Below are 13,310 nucleotides of genomic sequence, written 5' to 3'. Positions count from 1 at the left end.
AGGCTTTGGGCCATCTTCAAGTGCTCTCCCAGGCCACAAGCAGGGAGCTGGAAGGGAAGTGAAACAGCCGGGACACAAACCAGCTCCCATATGGGATCCTGGTGCATGCAATGCAAGGACTTTAGCCACTGGGCTACCACATCAGACCCATGTATTTATTTCAATAGTTTAAATTATCTTTTTTTTTTTTTTGCATGATGTATAATTTGCCTCCCATTTTACCATAGATCAAGATAGCATTGAGTAGTTTGTCCTTTTTAAAAATAACTGTATCTTAAATCTCACAAATAAGAATTTTTCCTTTTAAGTTACTGATACACATTTAAAAGTAAAATGCTTACTGAAGAAGATGCAGTTGGTGTGTGGCTTGTGTGGACTCCAGCTTAATCTGTCCTCTAGGCCCATTTGTCTAAAGCACTGCCCAGTGAGGCTATTGTAAAAATACCTCTCTTTTTTGTGTGATTTCACCTGATGACTGGAAGATTCTTTAAATGGAAGAGATCATAATTAGTATAGGGCAAGGCTGTGAAACTGTGATTATATGGTCACAGAGAGCTGACCTTGGATCGCAGATTTTAAGTTCTCATTTATCTCCCATGAGTCCAGTGTCTTTGTAAAATAAGGATGCTTACCCTAGGATTTTGGAGGAAAATTAAATAACAATGCATTTTTCTGTACTCTATGTTTGTACTTAGGTGGCAATTTATGTAAAGGAAGCACAGGGACTTGTGGCCATATCCGTCAAGAAAAAAAGAAATCAGAAAATGGAACAGCCACTTATGTTACGTGAAGACCAAGAGCAAGAACCACATAAGAGCATGAGAGAATCCAAGCCAGTAGAAGATGATGATGCTGAGATCATCTTTGTTGGGGTTGAGCAGGTAAATAAAGATGCTGAACTGATCTTTGTGGGAGTGACTTCAAAATCAAAACCAGTTGTCTCAAATATTTTGAACAGAGTCACCCCAGGTTCATGCTCGAGGAGAAAAAAGTATGGTCACCTTAGAAGAGGTTCAGCTCGCAGGCCGCAGCCTGCAAGTCAGGGGGCTCAGACATCAGAAGCAGTGAGCGTCCTGCCTGCTCCTCAGCCTGAAACAAGATCAACAGACAGCCCTGTTATTATTATTGAACCTGAACATGAATATAAAAAGAATTCACCACAAGTCGTGCCTGATAACTCTTCAAAGGTATGTCCTCCTTTGGTTACACTCACAAGTTCATTGTCAAATCCAGTAAAAGCAGCACTTCCAGTAGGAAGTAAGAATGCAAGCCCTTGTGTGTCAGAGCAGCTTTCTGCTTCTGAAGTAAAAGGCACAGATCCTAAAAGGCCCAAACTTAACGACAGAATAGAGGAGTCATCTGCAGGTGCTTCCCCTTCGGATACTCCGCAAAGCACACCCTCAGACAGTGCTCAGACCTCATTAAACCCTGTCCAGAATGGAGTGCCGTTTCCAACAGCTGCTTCAAAGGATAGTGTCCATTCCAAGCCTGTAAATGTCGGTAAGGAAAATGAATTGGCCAAACCAGACTGTGTGAGTGGAGCAAGTCAGAACAAGGCCCTGGGTCCCATGAAAGACACCCTGATCATGTTACTGAACGACTTCTACTACGGTCAGCATCAGGGAGATGGGCCGTCCGAGCAGAAAACTCATACCACCTTTAAATGCCTCAGCTGCTTGAAAGTTCTCAAGAACATTAAGTTTATGAATCACGTGAGGCACCACTTAGAACTTGAGAAGCAGAGGGGTGACAGCTGGGAGAACCACACCACCTGCCAGCACTGCCACCGGCAGTTTCCCACCCCCTTCCTGCTACAGTGTCACATTGAAAGAGTGCACACCAGCCAGGAGCCTTCTGCCGTTTGCAAAATCTGTGAATTGTCCTTTGAAACGGATCAGGTTCTCCTACAACACATGAAGGACACCCATAAGCCCGGGGAGATGCCGTACGTGTGCCAGGTTTGCAGTTACCGATCGTCAGCCTTTGCGGATGTGGAAGCTCATTTCAGAACGTGCCATGAGAACACTAAGAATTTGCTCTGTCCGTTTTGTCTCAAAATGTTCAAAACGGCATCCCCGTACATGTGCCATTACAGGGGGCACTGGGAGAGGACCGTTCACCAGTGCTCCAAATGCCGGCTGCAGTTTTTGACTTTCAAGGAGAAAATGGAGCACAAGACCCAGTGTCATCAAATGTTTAAGATGCCTAAGCAGCTGGAAGGATTACCTCCTGAAACAAAAGTTGTCATTCAAGTATCACTGGAACCTCTTCAAGCAGGGTCAGAGCAAGTAGCCTCTGTTACCGTGAGCACATCTGACTGTGCGCCGTCACCGCCCAGGTCTAAAAGCAGAATTTCAAAAAAACCCCACTAACTGAGATTTTGGAAAATCTGAAGAGCATTCCAATCCAAATATATATATACACATATAAGCCCGTGCAGACAAAAATTTAAACATCATACATTCAGTAGCATCAAAAATAGTGAAACTCAATGATTACTTGAAGTTTTATATGTTATACTCATGCATATTCAACATTGTTAGAGCTGAGTTTTGAGTTTTAATGTATCATTTGGTTTTCGTATTATCTGGCTTATCACATGAAAGGTATTTCTGTATGAGAGAGGGGGAAATGTATAGACCTATATATTATTTTGATATTTTGTATTACTTCTAAGCGTGAAACTTCTTCCAAGTATAGAATGTATGTAGTTATTGAGGTACTTAATTTATTTTAACTTTTTTTCTGTGTTAAGATTTCACTATGAACTTGAGTCTGACTAGGATGTGTGTGTCATAAACTAGTCCATTTGCTCCCGAGCTCCAAGAAGTGCCTCTGCCATGCTGTTGCAAAATAACCAGTTTCTGAAAGCCCAGGTGTCAGGCTGCAAGTCTGTGGCGTGAGTGGGAACCTGGAAGGTGGAGCTCGTCAAGGGAGTGCCGTGGTTCCTTGTCCCAGTTGAAAGACACATACACTGCGTACAGTCTTGGAACCAAGACAGAAGAACCACTACCTCAGAGTACCTTTAGCTAACTGGGGAACATCCAAGGATGAGATCCATTGTTAGTAAAACTAAGAATGCAAAGCATCTGTTTGGCGAGGAGCTCCCCTAGACATTGGATGAAGTAGCAGCTGGTCATAGATGGAGCCTGGCATTAGCAGGCTCACCGTGGAGTTATCGAAAGGGAAATCTTAATTCGTACCTGCCCCTCCCTTCTGGCTAGCTGTTGTTAGTGGGATGAACTGGCCATACCCCTCTCAGCCGCAGCAGTAAGCGAGTTGAGAAGCCCTGTTACAGTCCGTAACGGTCCGTAGTTTGAACTGTTCAGGACCCAATGTTTTAACTGAAAAGGGCCAAAGAGATGACAGCTCTCCAGTTCATAATCAGGGCCAAGTTTAGACCTCTCACTGTTAAGCTGGAGTGGGGGCTTGTCCAAGAAAGGATACTGTGGACAAAAGTAGTCCTGGGGGACTAAAAATCAACTCATTAGGGATTTTCCTTGACATTTTTAATCTTGCCTTAGAGCTGAGTGTATTATAACTGTTACTTGTTTCATTTTGTGTAATTTTCCAGTTATTGTACTATTTGGGTCTTATTTGATACACTCCAGTGTACAAGTAATGTCCCACTTACTGTTGACTTCAATACTTGAAAAATATTAAGTCCTGAGTTAAATATCCCTTTTTCTAATACATCCTATTAGCTGATCTCACTACGTTACCAGCAGACTTTTTCCCCTTGCCCTTCTCTGGGGCTGTGCACAAAACTGTGGAGTCCCTGTTAAGTATTAATTCCCAAACATCGGAGGCTTTGGCCACCTCTCGGGGTTTCCCGGTTGTCTCCCTGGGCGTGTTCTAGTGCCAACTCTGGCTCCACCCCTGACGCGGGTGTGCAGCGGCCTCCATTCACCAGTCTAGGATTCCAGCATCCTGATTGTGACTTGGGTCTGGAGAAATTATTCCTTGCCTTCTTCTCTTTGAAGGTACCTTCCCCTCTCTCTTTACTCTTTCCTAATTCTAGTTCAGCTTCCTAAGCGTTCACAAGACACCTCAAGGTTTGAGCATCCCTCTTACAATCACAGGAGGCAGGATTGCAGATGGTAGTGAAGAGGTACACCTGTGGTTGGGTGCACACATTGCATCTGGACCATGTTACTAGGCCTGTTCGGTTTGTGTGGGCCACGGCACTTTAATCAGTCACAGCCTGAGCCCTTTGTTCTAGGTATAGAGTGTGTGTGTGTGTGTGTGTGTGTGTGTGGTTCTGTTCTCACCTGGAAACTCCTGCGTGTGCATAAATAGATCTGAAGGGTTTTTTTTTCCTTATCTACTTAATTACCCTTAGTCCGTAGTGAAAGTAAGAAATGTTTAAGTTCTGTGTTATGATCACTTAGTATCCCTAACCCAGTTACTGTTGTGCTTTTTTGTAAAGCAGGGGTAGAGAACTTCAGGCTGGCAAATTCATGTGGTCTGGCCCTGGCAGGGCAGCCAACTGCAGATGGGACTCGGAATTCAGTAAACCTCCAGCAGGTTAATTTGAAGTTGATAGTTGTGTAAGGCCTGTACGCGGTATGGAACATACCCAAACGGTCCGTGGCAGAAGAAACATTTCCCCCCTTCTGCAAAGCATGCCTCTAAAGAATGCAGCTTGTCACTGCCAGCTAGAGGTTCGAGTGTCTTGGCCCCTACCTACCTCTTCTCTCTTCCATTCTGCGCCATGCGTCTCTACCGTCTTCTCCCACTGATGCACTATTTAGACACGCTGGCCTCGTTTTGCCTTTAGCAAACCAGTTTTCTTACTGATCCAAAGACTTTGCACATGCCGGTCTCGTTTAGAATGTTCTTCCCCTAGGCCTATGCATGGCTTGCTACCTCACTGAGTTGTTTGACACTTTTCTTTGATTCATTGAGCATCACCAAGTTTCTTAGGATGACACTGACGAAAATTCTCATTTCCTTCCAACCCACTCTTACCTTGTTCTCCACTTCCATAAAGGCACGTTAGCTCTCCCGTTCCGATCCGTGTTCTAGAATCTAGTGAAGTTTCCCAGATTTTCTCAGAAAAAGGTGAGGTGATGCTGTCCTGATGGACTTGTCTCTGTCTTAGAATTGCGATCACTCGAGATGATTGCTGTGCCTGCAGCCAAAAGAAAGATGGATATAGTGAGTTGAGTTCTTTCGGGAGCTTTCTCTGTTTTTCTATTAATAGTGCTCTATTTTTTTAAGGCAGTGTCACTTTGTTTTGCTTACAAATATATTGACTATCTGTCAGAATTGCTATTTTGTTATTACCCTTTGTGAACCTCCTTGTGTATTTTGCTTGCTTCTTTTCAATAAAATGTATTAATTTTACCAAACATTAAATGTTAAATAGAAGTTACAGTACTAAAATGTTTTGTGCAAAAACATTTTCTGATACATCCTCCTCCCATCAGCAACGTGACATGCTTTCAGTTTTATTTAATGCCATTTTATAAGCTTTTTACCAGCTGTGTTGTCTTTTTAGCCTTACTTTATTGGCTGGAACGTCTGTCAATGTATTTGGTGATGGAGTTGATGCATTTTCTTGTTCTTGGTTTTGATGAGAAGTGATTTACCATTAAAGGTAATGAATTCTAAAGTGTTACTTAAAGAATTTCTGTTTCTGCAATTAGAATCTTTAAACAAAGTTGGAGGCAGGGTGTGCCTACAGCCAGGCCACGTGGCTGCCTTGGAGGAGGGGAGCTCGCGCTGGGCCTTCAGGATCCCCAGCTTGGAGGCTCTTTTAACCAGCGCAGGTACACACAGCTGAGCACACTGGCTCCCTTGGGAAAGGAACCTCCGCTCACGGGCTTCTGGGACCATCCTGGAAGTTTTTTTGACCCGCATGAGTACATGTACTGAGCCATGTGGCTCCTCCAGAAGAGCTGGGCAGCCTGAGGGGCTTTACCCAGCGCCTTTGGTGCCTGGGCTGCCCAGCGTTGCGCCCTTGCAGTTTGAGGGGTCTTGATTTACAGGCAGATGACAGGATCACACAGGTGGCAGTGAGTGCTAACCTGTAGTTTTATGCCCAGGTTAGGAATTACAGCTGGGGGACTTCCGTAGATAAGTCCACGACATGCGAATGGCAGTAGGGGACACCAAATTGGTTTGGAGGGGAGAACAAAAGCCAAAGAAGTGGGTTTGATAGCAGAATCTGAGGGGGAAATGTGGGCTCACCCCTGTGGAGCTGCAGTCTGCTGGCTTGTCCAAGAACTGCGGATAGGAACAGAACTGACAGGGGAGCTAAGGGGATGCCCCAGCTGGGTTGGCATTCCCACTAGTGGAGACGAGAGTAGAATTGGGGGCAGCAAGCTGGGCTGCACATGGCTGCAGGTATGCCCTGGGTCTGGAGAACGACAGATTGGGCTAGACACCAGCCCCCACTGGTACTCATGAGAGCCAGGTTGGGTGTGGAACAGCCTTGATTCCTGCTGGACCATGTGGAAGCTGTGTCTGGGCACGGACCAGGTATCATTGGGCTGTAAAAACCAGAATGGGTGTGGGCCGGTTGAGCAAGGCCACTGTCCTTGCCAGGACAGGAGGTAAAGTCAGCCTGGGCCGACGACCCCACTGGTGTACAAAAGAACTGCCACTGGGAAGATTGAATAGAGGAGCTTGGAAAACTCCTTCACTGGGATCAGTCCCTGCAGGTGAATGCTAGAAGCAAGGCAAGGAGCAGCCCAGAGGACACCAGGTTACAGTACTCACTGGCATACACATGGGTCAGGTCTGGGGACAGACCAATCTGGGCCAGTTCATAACACCCACTGGCAGATCTGAGAACCAGGACGGGGGCAGGAGGAACCAGATGGAACTGCAACACCAGCCAGTTCACATTAGGGCTGGGACAGCAATCAGGCTGGGCTGGGATAAGCTGCAGCACCCACCAGCAGGAGCTGGAATGGGCTGTGTATGCTGAGGTGAAGCGAGTCATGCCAGCCTGGGTCCAGTGGTGGCGGGAGGGCAGGTTCATGAGTCCCAGGGACTGGGGATCAGGCAAAACTCAGATAGCTTGGCTCAGATCCTGGGAGCCACGTGCATGATGGGGGCTGGTTTCATGAGCCCCAGGGACTGGGAATCTGGTGGGACTTGGGGACGCCTGGCCCAGGTCCTGGGCCCTGCCTGTGAGGTGGGTGCTGGGTTTATGAGCCCCAGGGGTGGGAGATCCAGCAAGGCTTGGGACGCCTGGCCCAGGTCCTTGAGCTCACCAGCAAGAACATTTCCCACTTAGCAGAGCAGTGGACACATGGGAGATGAAGAAGAAGCTTCTGGCTCCTGGCTTTGGATTGGCTCAGCTCTGGCCATTGGAGTCGCCTGGCGGGGGAAGGGCAGTGAACCAATGGATTGAAGCTCTTTTATCTCCTCTCTAGTATATCTGCCTTGCTAATAAGTAATAATAATGATAATACAAATTTCCTTTCCTCTTGGCTCTTTGCTTCAGATAGGCTCAGCTCTGGCCATTCTGGTCATTTGGGGAATGAACCAGCAGATAGAAAATCTTTCCACTTTCAGAGAATCTGCCTTTCCAATAAAAATAAATCTTTAAAAAAATAAGCTTTGAAAAAAAGAAATCTTTCCTGAATCAAAGTTCAGTCAAGGTAGAATATTATTTTCATTACTCTGAATCCTGTATCCTTTTGAATTTATATTAAAGTCTGTTTCCTTTCCCTTTTTGTCATTTTTATCAATGTTTGTGATTTGATTTTCCAAGAGGCAGCCTCTTGTTTATTTTTGTTTCTAAGTCAGAGTTACAGAGAGAGAGGGAGACAGAGATCCTCCAACTGATAGGTCACTCCCAAATGATTGCAACGTTCAGAGCTGAGCTGACGCAAGGCTGGGAGCCAGGAGCTTTCTTTTGGTCTCCCATGCGGGTGCAGGGGCCCACGTAGTTGGGCCATTCTCCACTGCTTTCCTAGGCCATTAACAAGGGGTTGGATCGGGAAGTGGAGCAGCACCCATGGGGTTTCCAGCGCTGGCAATGGAGGATTAGCCTGCTACACCACCACATCAGCCCTGCCTTTGTTTAGGGCTGTTCTTTTTCTAGGACCTTTTGTTTTAAAGTTCTCTTGTTTCAAAAAAGGTTTTTGTTTTATTTGAGAGGCAGAGTTACAGAGAGAAATGCAGGAACAGATCTTCCATTCACTAGTGTACTCCCCAAATATTCCCAACAGCTGGTGGGGGAAAGTTCAAGGGAACCGGATTAAGCTATAATGCTGGATTCCTATTTATTTATTTTTTTCTTAACAAAGAACACATTTAAGATTGCCTACCTCTGCTTATAGCTTAGCTTAAATCCAAAATATTTTGATACATGTTTGAGTTTTTAATAAAGTTTTCAATCTCAGTGTCCTATTTTGAGCTAAGTTAATTCTACAGATTTAGAGTTTTTCAGACTCAACAGTTTTGCTGAAAATTGAGTTTTTCTTGGAACTTTTATTTATATAAATATTACTTTCAAAGTATGTATGGATTGCATAAAATATATTTCATCTCTATAATCATAGTGAAGACATTTCAGTTATGGGACTCTTATCTCCTCAAAATAAATATATATAAAAGCTGCAGGAAGCAGGCCTGGCACAGTAGCCTAGTGGCTAAAATCATCACCTTGCACACACCAGATTCCCTATGGGTGCCAGTTCTAATCCCAGCAACTCTGCTTCCCAATCAGTTCCCTGTTTGTGACCTGGCAAAGCAGGAGAGGACGGCCCAAAGCCTCGGACCCTTGCATCCACGCAGGAGACCCAGAAGAGGCTTCTGGCTCCTGACTTTGGATCGGCTCAGTTCTGACCATTGTGCTCACTTGGGGAGTGAATCATCAGATGGAAGATCTTCCTCTCTGTCTCTCCTCTTCTCTGTATATCTGACTTTCCAATAAAAATGAGTAAGTCTTTTTAAAAACCCTGCAGGAATGAAAATAATCACTTGAGAGTAATTCCTAGTTATGAAACTTGGAAGTTAAACTGAAGACCAAAGAAATGTTACATATATATCTACTATAAACAATTTCAAGTTATCGGAAGGGATAACTGTGAGAGTTATGGCAATACACAATTTCATTTGTAATGTGGATTGAGAAAACAAAGTTGTGTTTCTCAAGCCATTGCACATATCTCTAAAGATAAATGCATATAGTTGAGTTCATTTAATTTTAAAGTATTTTTAATTTATTTGAAAGGCAGAAACAGATCTTCTATCTGCTGGTTCACTCACCACGTGCCTGAAGCGGTTGGTGATGAGCCATATCAGAATCAAGATCCTGCAACTCAAACTGGGTCTCCCACAAATGTAGCGGAGACCCAAGTACTTGACCCACCACTACTGCCTTCCAGGGTATGCATCAGCAGAAAGCTGGAATCTGAAATACAGCGGTGACCCAGACCCAGGCTCTCCCGTTGTGGGGTGCAGAAGTCGCAAGGAACATCTTAGCCACTGTACTAAATATCTGCCCCAAGATGACGTTAAGCTTACAGTAGGGAGTGTTTTCTTGCAAAAGCTAAATAATTGAATTATTTTACTTTTTAAAAAAGCCCATCGTTTTAATAAATAGATTTCATGTCTATGGGTAGCCCTTAGATTATTTTCTTTTGTGAAGATGACTTTTTAAAAATATGTTTCTGAAGATTTATTTGTTTGAAAGAGTGATAGGGAGAGACATCTTCCATGCACTTGTTCATCCCCCAGAAGTGTGCCTTTGCAAGCAGCTGGATTGGGAAGTGGCGTAGCCTGTACTCGAGCCAGCACTACAACGTGGGATGCTGGCGGCCAACGGTGTTTAACTTGCCACATCACAACATCTGCCTTAGATATGAGATTTGGATGAAAATGGTTACCAAAGTTCAGAGAAAAACTCTTAACAAAGACACGGGAGTCTTAAGATCTTAGCTTTAGGGCAAGCATTGAGCATTTACAACCTTTTGGGCCACAAATTTAAAGTTTCAGAGTATTGTTCTTAGAGGAGGAGAAAGTTCCTAATCCTGTCTAGTGAAAAAGTCCAAAGAGATTCGTGTCCAGGAAATGATCAAACTGGCGCTGTCTTAGGGGCATGTGGCAGAGAACATACTTCCCAGAGCCTCAGAGCTGTCTTTGTGTGTTTGAGAGATGTGATGTGCTTCTAAAAACCTGAGGAGGGGGTGTAGTAGTAATTAATTGCATAATTGCATACACTACCAGAAAACTGATGGCTTAAAATATCATTTCATCATTTCTGATTCCTCCAAAATCTTTGAGGCACAACACAGGAGACACAACACGGCAGGGAGGGACAGAGGTCAGGGCCCATTCCTCAGGGTTCTGAGCAACGAGTCTGACGCAGGGTGGGAGCTGGTCCCCCAGGCTTGTGCCTACCTGTGCAGTGAGCGAGGAGCAGGAGGAGGAGAGGCGCCCAAGCCATGGTGCTCACAGCCCCTGAGCCCCACCATGGCTGTGCCGCCCCAGGCCTCCTTTTCTCTACCAACCTGTGCCAGAGGAGGGGCTACTCATGCAAATGTGCCCCCACTCACTGACTGACCAGCCTTACCCTGAGACCTGGAGCTGATACTCAGCCCACCCTGTAGGCTGGTGAAGGGTGACAATTTCCTTCACACCCGGGAGCCCCGGGAGGAAGCACCTGTGTGGCAATCCAAGGTCCTAGCTCAGGGGACTTGCCGGGCGTTAAAGTTAAGCTGCTCAGCTTCTCAGAAGCACCTGCCCAGGGCTCCTTTGAGTGAAGGGTTCTCACTGAGCAGCTGCATAGGGACCACAGGGCAGTCCCACAGCTCCCCCTGCTGGCCACATGGCAAAACCTCTCCAGGTCCAGAGCAGGTTCTAATCCCGCCAGCTTTAAGAAAGGAAGTGTTACGGGGAAAGGGACAGTGTTTAGGTCATCATCTGAGGCGCATGAGCAGGAAGTTGAATCAGAAGCACAGGACCTGATACCTGGTCCTCTGAGTGAAGATGCAGCACCCACAGGGCAGCAAACTCCCTTCTCTCTGACACCTGCCCTGGCGTCAGCTTTCTTTAAAAAGACGATGCCCGAGAAGCGACGGCGCATCGCGGTGCGGCGCAGCTCCGGCTCCCCTTTCCCCCTGGCCGGGCGAGAGGTGTCTATGGGGCACCCGCTGCCGCCGCCGCCGCCACTGCCCCAGGTGCTGTCTCTATGGCGAGGAGGAGGAGCTGGAGCGCGAGCTCAGCGACGCAAGTACATAAATAAGGATTAAGTATTTTATGAAACAAATCTTCAATCAAGTATAACATTTTGATGCTTGGCATCTAGACTCTTGTGCCCTCACTATGCCAACAGCAACTGTAGATCATAGCCAAAGAATTTGTGAAGTTTGGGCTTGCAACCTGGATGAAGAGATGAAGAAGATTCGTCAAGTTACCCGGAAGTATAATTACGTTACTATGGACACCGAGTTTCCAGGTGTGGTTGCAAGACCTATTGGTGAATTCAGGAGCAATGCTGGCTATCAGTACCAACTGTTGCGGTGTAACGTAGACTTGCTAAAGATAATTCAGCTAGGACTGACCTTTATGAATGAGCAAGGAGAATACCCGCCAGGAACTTCAACTTGGCAGTTTAATTTTAAATTTAATTTGACGGAGGGCATGTATGCCCAGGACTCAATAGAGCTGCTAACAACATCTGGTATCCAATTTAAAAAAACATGAAGAGGAAGGAATTGAGACCCAGTACTTTGCAGAACTTCTAATGACTTCCGGAGTGGTCCTTTGTGAAGGGGTCAAATGGTTATCATTTCATAGCGGTTATGACTTTGGCTATTTAATAAAAATCCTGACAAACTCTAATTTGCCTGAAGAAGAACGTTGATTTCTTTTGAGATCCTTCGGTTGTTTTTTCCTGTCATTTATGACGTGAAATACCTCATGGAGAGCTGCAAAAATCTCAAGGGTGGATTGCAAGAAGTTGCTGAACAGTTAGAGCTGGAACGGATAGGACCACAGCATCAGGCAGGATCTGATTCATTGCTCACAGGAATGGCCTTTTTCAAAATGAGAGAAATGTTCTTTGAAGATCATATTGATGATGCCAAATATTGTGGTCATTTGTATGGCCTTGGTTCTGGTTCATCCCATGTACAGAACGGCTCAGGGAAGGCATATGAAGAGGAAGCCAACAAGCAGTCATGACAAGAAATAGTCCTTTTATTTTATTTGAGCTACACACATGCTTGTATATAGCTTTTAATCTCTGGTTGAATCCCTTGAACAATGGAAGACACTTTACCCCCTTTCATAGCCCATTTTATTTCCTGTCTTTGAGTACTAAATATGACCATTCCTATCGAAGATCTCAATAAATAGAAATGCATTCAGGTTAAATTTGGCCTTAATTTAATACACTTGTTAGCAAGCGTATGACAGAGTGTGGGGAAAGCTACATTATACTGAATATTTTGATAAACTTTACCAACTTACGGTTTGTTTTTCCCTTTTCCTGAATTAACTAGCACTGACTGTAATTTATTTCTCTGTTTCATATCTCCCCTCCGCTCTACAGGAGTTTTAGCTATTTGAGATTGTGGACCATCAATTTTGCACTTTAGAGAATGATTCTGCCCCAAATCCTGCGTTTCATCAGAAATTTTGGTTTTTCTTGCTCTTAGGTGGGAATATGACCATCTGCCAACTTTATACAATATGTACTTGTTTTTGCACCACAAAGTACACCACTTTTTTGGTGCAAATTGATTAAGCAAGACTAACAAGACAAGGAAACACTGAGGAGCTTAATAACTGCTGTTTCTTCTGTATGTAGTGTTTAACCTCACAGAACCTGCTCAGGGATCTCTGCCAATCCAGTCTGGGAGAGGCCAAAGCAGGAGTTAGCAGCAGACAGCACAAGGGGAAGGCTGGAAGGAAGAGGTGAGGCTTGTGGACAGAGAGCGGATGGAGGCTGCTTCTGTGGGAGTGCAGTCAGACTCAGAGACTGCATGCTGTAAGTAACAGCAGCGAGCATGGCTACATGTAGCCCTGACACAACGCTAGCCACATGAGGTTTTGCTGTGTGGGACAAGATGAGGGAGCTGGCTGTAGGCTAGGTGCCACCCAGAATCCCCCAGGCCTGTGCCTACCAGTGCAATGAGCGAGGAGCAGGAGAAGAGAGGAGCCCGGGCCATGGTGCTCGCAGCTCCTGAGACACACAGCCCACTTTTCTCCCCAGGGCCTCCTTTTTCTATACCAGCCTGTGCCAGGGGAGGAGCTGTTCATGCAAATGTGTCCCCACTCAGGGACTGCACAGCCCTGCCCTGAGCCCTGGGACTGAGGATCAGCCCATATCTAGACTCAGG

The 13,310-nt window shown here is 45.5% G+C and overlaps 1 protein-coding gene and 1 pseudogene across 1 annotated transcript; both read left to right on the top strand.

Annotated features, from left to right (window-relative positions):
• Positions 1-699: 699 nt before the first annotated feature.
• On the top strand, positions 700-3,278 carry ZNF280B (zinc finger protein 280B). Its single transcript, XM_004592016.2, has one exon. It carries the CDS (start codon positions 765-767, stop codon positions 2,370-2,372), a length of 1,608 nt encoding a protein of 535 aa, XP_004592073.2. The 5' UTR covers positions 700-764; the 3' UTR covers positions 2,373-3,278.
• A 7,868-nt stretch (positions 3,279-11,146) lies between these two features.
• On the top strand, positions 11,147-12,782 carry LOC101529627 (CCR4-NOT transcription complex subunit 7-like; annotated as a pseudogene).
• The last annotated feature ends 528 nt before the right edge of the window (positions 12,783-13,310 follow it).

The sequence above is a fragment of the Ochotona princeps genome, chromosome 29, assembly GCF_030435755.1.
Source record: "Ochotona princeps isolate mOchPri1 chromosome 29, mOchPri1.hap1, whole genome shotgun sequence".
Classification (NCBI taxonomy): domain Eukaryota; kingdom Metazoa; phylum Chordata; class Mammalia; order Lagomorpha; family Ochotonidae; genus Ochotona; species Ochotona princeps.
The sequence above is the reverse complement of the archived record's forward strand: the minus strand, read 5'-3'. Positions and strand labels throughout refer to the sequence as shown.